General features: G+C 39.5%; 1 protein-coding gene across 1 annotated transcript in view; it reads right to left on the reverse strand.

Moving 5' to 3' along the window:
• Positions 1–8,050: 8,050 nt before the first annotated feature.
• Positions 8,051–9,005, reverse strand: part of CDX2 (caudal type homeobox 2) — a 33,533-nt gene continuing 32,578 nt past the window's right edge. Inside the window, exon 3 of the mRNA XM_042459572.1 lies at positions 8,051–8,803. Coding sequence (XP_042315506.1) covers positions 8,600–8,803 — 204 coding nt within the window. The 3' untranslated portion in view covers positions 8,051–8,599. The remainder of the gene's footprint in view (positions 8,804–9,005) is intronic.

Genomic DNA, 9,005 nt, shown 5'->3' on the forward strand with positions numbered 1-9,005 from the left:
GGTTGCCATAAGTTGGCAACAACTTGAAGACACACAACAACAATAATCAGACTTCTATGGAAATGCAGGATTTTGTAGGTGTTTCTGTCACCTGCTACAGTGTTCCCTAACCAGGTACTCTCCAGATGTCTTGGGCTACACATCCCATTATCCCCATATAGTGTGCCTTCCATCAGAGGGCAACAACCGAGGGAGAAGCTACTATTGATGTCCTCCTGTCATTTGATGTCTGAGGCAGTTGCCACATTCTGCCTGGCAGCAGGGACAGTGTAGCCCTTATCTGAGAGTTGCTATGTTGCCTTCTGGCCCTAATTTGTATGCCATGGGCCTGGTCTGGAATGCAGAAAACTCTAGTGTTATAATGGTAGGTAATGGATTAGGAGTACACATAAAGCAGAATGCATCTGTTCCCAGGTGACCAAAAAAGGCCAAGAATAAAAATATCAGGGGCTTTGGAGATAATATAGAAAACATGTACATATATCTCAAGACTAGGAGCACTCAAAATAAGACTGAACTGACATTAACTATAGAGGGAGAATCCAACGTTCCTAGCAACAATCCACTGGGAGCTTGGGAGAACCAGTTCTGGCCTCTTCATTAGCTATGTGTCCATGACGTAATAAAGAATTTCTGGAAAGCTCTTATGGTTGGATTCAGCCTCAGTCACGAATAGAATAAACCCACTGGAATCTGTGAAACTTAATTAGTACTATCCCTATTTAGTTATGACTAAATTCTGACTCATAGCCATTCCATGGAGAGTAGCATGGTGTATTGGTTTGAACATTTGGACTAAGAATCTGGGGACCAGGATTCGAATCCCTGCTCAGCTGGCTCCCTTCAGGCAAGTCACATCCTCTCAGCCACATATAACCTTATGATCGGTTCATCTTTGGGTCACCATAAATTGGAAATGACTTGAAGGCATGCAACAACATAAACATTTTTAAAGAATGGGCTTGGGTGTGGTATTGGGGTTTTTTTAAACTGTATTTTATTCTTTTAACAGGCAATCTGTTTTAATATTGCAATAATTTTATTGGGAGCCAGCGTGGTGTAATGGTTTGAGTGTTGGACCAGGACTCTGGAGACGAGGGTTCAAATCCCAGTTCAGCTACAGAAACCCACTGGGATGACCTTGGCCAATGGCAATGGCAAATCCTCTTTGAACAAACCTTGCCAAGAAAACTCCATGATATAGGGTCGCCATAAATCAGAAATGATATCTAGATGATATCTAGAAGATTACAGAAAGGAACAATATGAATGAGAGAATGTGAGTTGTGTAGGTTAAGAAGGTTAAATATTAATATCGGTAGATGGGATTACTGTGGTTATGCATACAGGTATCTATTTCAAGTATATATAGTGCAGATGGATACAATACATGCATAACAAATATATATATATATATATGGAGAGAGAGAGAGAGAGAGAGAGAGAGAATATTGATTTACTGATTTAAGTTGATTGGCATTATTTATATGTTATATGTTCAATTTTATTAGCATTGTTGTATATTATAATTTTTTCTTGTCTTGTTGTATATGTACATTTTAAGCATGTGTGTTTAATAACATTTATATATACACACACACACACATACATATACATATATATATATATGTATGTATGTATGTATTTTTAAAAGTACAGTTAAAAAGATATAAAACTTACACGTTAAAACAAAATTAAATGCTGTTGTTGTTGTTATGCACCTTCAAGTTGTTTCCCACTTATGGTGATCTTATATTACAGGGTACCCTGTGATATAAGATCACCATAAGTGGGAAACAACTTGAAGGTGGCATAACAAACAACAGCATTTCAATTTTGTTTAATGTGTAAGTTTTTTATATCTTTTTAATTGTACTTTTAAAAATATATATATTGTAAGTGGCCTCTGAGTCCCAGTTTTGCCATGATACAGGGTCGCCCAGAAGTCGGGAATGACTTCAAGGCACACAAGAACATTCAGTTCTATTTCATTGTATCCGTTATGTATGTTTTTAATTGTACAGTTGTTTTTTTAGTAGTAGAATACAAAGATATGCCCATGTTAGTCTATAGAATCAGTATGTAGAGAGATCTTTTAGCACCTTTGAGACTCACTGCAAAAAGAAGTTGGCAGCATGAGCTTTTGTAGACTAAAGTCTACTTCCTCAGATGCATTTAGTGGAAGTAGACTGATTCTACAGACTAACATGGCTATATCTTTGAACTTTTCAGAGGAAGTAGACTGAAGTCTAGGACAGCTCAGGCTGCCAACTTCTTTTTTTACAGGGAATCTCAAAGGTGCTCCAAGATCTCTCTACATCATCATCATCATCATCATTGTCATTATTATTATATCCAACTGCATCTGAGTAAGTAGACTGAAGCCTAGAAAAGCTCAGGCTGCCAACTTCTTTCTTTCAGAGAATCTCAAAGGTGTTTCATGATCTCTCTCCATACTGTTTAAAATATATATATATATATATATATATATATATATTGTAAGCCTCTCTGAGTCCCAGTTCTGCAGAAAGGGCTGGATACAAATCAATAGAAAACAATAAATATAACAGTAAGAACAAGAATGCCAAGGGGTCCCCCTGCATTCTTGCTAGGAAACTTTCTGCCTTCCCAAAGTAGACCTTGCCCCCACGCGTGGCGTGGGTGCCTCCAACAGCCGGGTCTGCTGCCAGTTGGACAATGCCGACTTTTGAACCTCTGTAACCACTAAGCAAACAGACCTTGCGCTTCGCTCCACAATCTAAACAGGCTTTATTGACTGGCCTTCCATAGCAACCGAGGCACAGGAGGCTTCTTCCTCCCAGGCTGCCTGCCTGTCATCCAGGCTTCAGCCAAAAACTCCTCTAGGCAAAAGTAACTTGCACCCATTATCTTGTTGAAAATATTCTTTTAAATAGGGATCAGTGCTCCAGCAGGAACTCATGTGGGCTCTTTTCTAGGCCTTTGGAAGGGACTCATGTGGGTTCTTTTCTAAGCGTATCCTCCTAGGCTGCATCTGCACTGCATAATGATCCAGTTTGACACCATATTGGCTTGTTCTCCCCCCCCTCCCCATGCCCTTCTGCCTTTTACTAACAAAGGCTCCTGCTATAATGTAGAATTAATGCAGTTTACCACCATTTTAACTGTCATGGGACCATCCTATGAAAACTTGGGTTTTGTAGTTTCTTACGGCACCAGAACTCTCTGATAGAGAAGGCTACCTATCTCACAAAATTCCAGATCTCCACATCACTGCGCTAGGACAGTTAAAGTGGTGGCAAACTGTATTGATTCTGCAACCCAGGTGTCTTCACCAGAGGTTGGAGATGTTACTTTTGGGACCACAAATAACTAGAATTTTCTTTCTAGCAGTTGTAGTCCAAAAACTAACTTTCTCAAGCTCTGCCTGTCTCACACACAGGGTGGGGACAAATAATAATCCTTCTGTAAAATCAGGGACCATATGATGTTCAGTGGTAAGGGACAGGGCACTGTATATCTGTTCAGAGGTTCTGTTGTTGTTTTGTGCCTTCAAGTCATTTCTGACTTATGGTGCCCCTAGGGGTTTTCTTGGCAAGGTTTATTCAGAGATTTGCCATCACCTTCCTCTGAGGCTGAGAGAGTGTGACTGGTCCAAGATCACCCAATGGATTACATGTCCGAGCTGGGAATCGAACCTTGATCTCTAGAGTCATCATCCAGCACTGAAACCACTATGGCACCCTGGCTCTCATGTGCCCAGAAATGAGAAACCTATTTTTCTTATGTTTCTACTCCAAGACTAAACTCAAATCTGCCCACTAGATTTCATATACAGTATCTTCCAACTATTGGTAATTGGAATGATCTGAAAGCTATGGGTGCTGAAATTCAGTTGTCTCAGAAAGTTAACAAGAATTTTCAGACTAAACTTTGCTCAGGTTCTAGCTATTATAAAAGATGATACCTGGTTTGTTGCTTTGTTTGCTTTCTTCACTGTTTTGTCTTCTCAGCTTAGAATGCCACATTTTGAACACTTTGTCTAGAATCATTAGACTTTCCTTTGCCTTTTGATGTAAGAGACAATGTAAAACAGAGTTGTGTTTTCTACTAGATCCACCAGCTGGAGCCTGATGTAAAAGATGCACACTCAGAAATAAAGAAATTGGAATCCAGGAATTTGTTTGAACATCATCCCAAATTTTCATAATTTGAACAGAATAATGGTGGGAAGGGATCTGTTGCTGTTATTGCTAAACAACTGGAATTCAGACATCTTTGCATATCTACAGAAAAAACCACCCAGGGGTTTTACCAGGAGATCCAAATCTACCTTCTGCCCAACCCTGGTGTCAGAGACAGTGAGGCAAATTACTTACTCAAATGCAGAAAATTGTTGCATATTCCAAACCAACCCTCCAGGCAAAGTTGGGAAACAAAGTTTTTGCATAACCTTTCCTCAAGCTAAGACTGGCCAAGTGGAGTAAATATTTTTTCAGGGAGAGAGTGAATACAGCAAAATCTTCTGTCTTTCCTCAAAATAGTGGAACTCAAAATGACCAGGTTAAGTTGATTGGCTATGAAGCATAACAACAACATTTTTAAACATACATTTTCTTGAGGAAGTTCCTTTTAGGACGGTAAACAATTAACCTTGTTGATACTCACTCCCATGCAGTACCCCATGCATGAACATAATGCACATCATGGGTAAACTGGGCTTTGGTTTAGGCCCATCGAGACCACAAAAATATGATTTTAGTTGAACTTCTTTCAAATTCAGTGAGCTTCACTTTTGAGGAAGTATGGTGAAAGTTAAGGAAGAGTGGCAGGTTAATTTTAAACAAACAGTTGGCCCTCCATATCCACACATTCTGCATCTACTGATTCAGCCAACCACAGCTTATTGGTTTGAGCATTGGGCTATGTTTCTGGAGCTCAGGTTTCAAATCCTGTCTCAGTCATGTAAACCCACTGGGTGACTTTGGGCAAGTGTGCACTCTCTTAGCCTCAAGAGAAGGCTAAGAAACTTGCCAAGAAAACCTCAGGGTCACTATAAGTCAGAAAGGACTTGAAGACACACAACAATGTATATAGATATATCTAAAAAGCTAACCTTGATTATGCCATTCTATATAAGGGACACCATTTTACTACTCCACTGTATATAATGGGACAGATTTTGGTATCCATGAATGGCTCCCGGAACCAAACTAATGCAATATCAAGAACCCACTGTACTTAGTGGGAGGGAGGATGAATAGAAATGAATGGAATAACTTTCGAAACACATGGATTTAGGTTTACAATTGTTTTATCAGAAAGTAAGATCAAATTAGAGGATCTTGGTTTTTAAAACTTGTCAAAATGCTGAATTTTCAAAGTGAGTTTTAGTTCTTTGCCTGTTTCAATGATGTTTGTTTTATTTTTTTCAAAATACTCATTTTACCTGTTGTTATCCTTCATCCCAAACATACATATCAATGACTCCAGTGTTGATTTCAATAGAACTAGCTCAGTCCATCTATGTACTGGATTCAAGCTGAGTAAATAGCTTAGATCTGACCTCTGTTCCAAATCAGTTGAACTTGTACATGAACTAAGATAAGTCCAATTTACCAAATCCATAGTAGGCCTTATCTTTAATTTGTCAAGAAAGTCAGGATCCAAAACTAAGACATTTAGTTATACCCCTTTCTCTTTATCAAGGCAAAGGTATTTCCTTTAAATTTTACTATTCTATCCCAAAAATATTGGTATGGATTGCAAGTAAGTTTGACATGTTCAAGTAATCTCTGTGTTTGTGATTTTCAAATAATAAATTCTTCATTTAAAGAAAACCCTGCTTTTGAAGCCGATGCCTTTTAAAGCACTTGTGATATGGCCATGGGCAGGAGCAGACATGTTTCTCAAATAAATATTTCCATAGGCCCACTGGACAGGCTCAGGCACCTAGAACACACCTAGCATGGTCCTTTGTATCCCTGCCATTGGATGAAAATAAATCTAATTGGTTACAAGGGTTGGAAAAGTTATTCCTTTTGACTACAACAGAATCTCCCAGCATCTAGGAGAATTTTAGAGTTGTAGACTCAAAAGTAACTTGTACAAACTCTAGGTTTTAATCCCACTCGATTCCTAATTGGCCTGACATGAGGCCACTCTATAATATTTTGTAGTCTGAGATGAAGTACAAGCTGATACCCCACTTCCCATTCCATTAATGACAATCTACTTGTCTTGGCATTATATTTCATCTAAGGACAGATAGAGAGCCCAGGACAGCCTATGAGGCATATATGCATTTGTGGGTTTCATGGCCTAGCTGTGATTCAAACCCTGGTTTCCAGAATCACAGCCCAACACTCAAACCACTACACCACCAAAAAGGCTTCTGCCCACAAAATCCTAACTGAAAATAATGGAAATCACCCAAAAGAGCTACTGTGTTCATTCAACAGCTCCTATTGTTGTTGTTTTTTGGAGGTTTCTTTAAAAAATGTCACCACTGGGTTGTGCCCTTTGTCTTTTTAAAATTATAAACTACCATGAGTGTTATTGGGTTGGATAGACAGCCCAGACATGCTTTTTTTAAAAGGCAACAGTGGTTCACAATTGCCACACCTCCTTCCTATAAATAAGAATTCTTCTGAGTAACCATCTCTTCCTAGTTCTAAGATTATTGAACTCAGACTGTTGTAGTGTGGACATATCATGAGAAAAAAATGACTCACTAAAAAGGCAATAATGCTTGGTGAGGTAGAAGGCAGAAGGAAAAAAGGTAGAGTGCATTTCAGATGGATAGACTCCATCAAGGAAACCACTGCTCTGAGTCTGCAAGACCTGAGCAGGGCTCTTGATCGTAAGGAAACAGGTTTCTCGTTCTCGTTCATGGGGTCACAGCAGTTCACAACTGCTTTCATGTAAGTGCTTAGAATTGCAGTCTTCAGTATGATAACAGATTGATGGTACTCCAGTGTGTCATGCTACTGCAGCATGTGAGAGCCAGTGTGATATATATGTTAGTTTTAGGCTGGCACTCAAGAGATCCAGATTCTAGTACCAGAGTTAAAAACTCTCTTGCTGACCTTGGACATGTCACTTCTCTCAGTCGGAACAACATCACAGTATGGCAATGTGGCAGTGATGATAATGTGAGCTTATTGGAGGAAAGATATTTCTGTAACTAATACATACATAGAGGATGGGATCTGCAGATTTTTACTAGACTGCACCTCTTGCTTGTTGTGTGAAATCAAGAAGACTTGTCCATTTTCTAAAGAGAAAATATTTTCCTATCACAATGATTGGCCCCTTTTCTAAGTCCCCTTGGAGGCTAAATGCCCTACTAAGTAGAGGCCTATGGACCAGTGCTGCCACAACCCAACAGCTGCTGTTCTCTGGGGAACTTCCAGGAAAGAAAGAAACTATTGTAGTGAATCGGTGCAAAAATGGTGCCAGTTACTGGCACATGGAAGTGGGAATTGTCAGTCTTCCACATCAAATACATTAAGAAGCATTGCCCTACATTGGGAACATTTTTGCAATGTATTCTTGCAACCATTTACTAGGAGAATACATTTTTGGGATATATTTGGAATGGAATTCCTTCTTTCTATACTGTAACATACTGTCATGGAGAGTGGCGCAATCTCCTTGTTTGGGAGATTTTAAGCAGAAGCTGGATGGCCATCTATTGGGAGTGCTTTGAATGTGTATTCCTGCATGGCAAGGGGTTGGATGAGTGGCCCTTGCATCCTCTTCCAACTCTATGATGCTGTGATTCTACTGACACACACCAAACCTAGGAAAAGTTGAGACTACTGCTCCCAGAATATCCTAGCCCATGTGGCCACTTTTTTGGATGAGGTCCAAAAAGTATCTTTTCCAAGCTATGACATACACATGCATAAATACAGATGGATGATCATCCATACTGTATCTTGTTCATGTGCTCCTTTATAATAAACTTTAAACAAGCAACGTGCCTTGGACCATTTCAGTAAGTTCATTGCTCAATCCGTTTGTGACCTATAAAGAAGTGATTCTTTTTGGAGGCCATTAAGGGCACCAGAAAACAAATACATTTTAATTTGTCTTTCTTTCTGTTTCTTCTCTTTTTCCATTCAGACATTTATCATTAGCCCAACAACATTTGTAATAAAAAAAAATACAAACTGAAAAACAAACAAACATACATCAAAAGGCAATCCAGGCCCAAATTCCCTGAGATGCTGTATTTTCATTGTGAAGAGAAGTGTCAGTTATGTGGTATCTATTGCAGCATGAAGAACAATAGTAATAATAATAATATTACATGAAGCAAATTAAGGAAAATCAACTCCCTCCCTTCCGTCTGCCCTAACAGAACTCAAGTCATTCACAGTATATTTTGTACAAATTGTGCAGCAAAAATAAAATACACACAAGCTGGAGTGTGGCACTGCTTAGCAAAGTCCATCATAGTGCACAGATGGGGAAGGAGAACCAATGTGTCTCTGCATCAACTGTCAATAAGCCAGCAGCCTTTCCCACCATAGGCTGGTGTGTGCATATGGATGTGTGCAACTCCTCTGTAATAAGGAGTGCAGGAGATCTCAGTCTTTTCTTCCAACTGCTGTCACTGTGCAGAGGGTGGTGGTACTAAGCCTGTAGTGCCCAACACTCCTCCATTGGGACCTGAGCCAGTGGTCCCTGGCTGCATAGAGGAGACCGGACTCATGGGTTCTGAGCCGCTGTGCACACCAGCTGGCTGGGATTGCTGCATCTTCTTTTTGTTGATTTTCCTTTCTTTGGCCCGCCTGTTCTGAAACCAGATTTTTACCTGTGGGGGAAGAGAAGAACAAAAGAAATTCTGGTCAAATAGAATGCCAAGGAGTCTGGATAAAACTCTTAGCTAACATCAAACTGTGTTCATATAAGTGGTGACAGAACCTGAAATGTGACTACTATGACTACTATGATTCTGAAATCTGTAGTCCAAATAAGCAACTTATACAATAAGCTCTTGATTGATTCCAAGTACT

This window comes from Sceloporus undulatus, chromosome 3 (assembly GCF_019175285.1).
Source record: "Sceloporus undulatus isolate JIND9_A2432 ecotype Alabama chromosome 3, SceUnd_v1.1, whole genome shotgun sequence".
In the NCBI taxonomy this organism is placed as follows: domain Eukaryota; kingdom Metazoa; phylum Chordata; class Lepidosauria; order Squamata; family Phrynosomatidae; genus Sceloporus; species Sceloporus undulatus.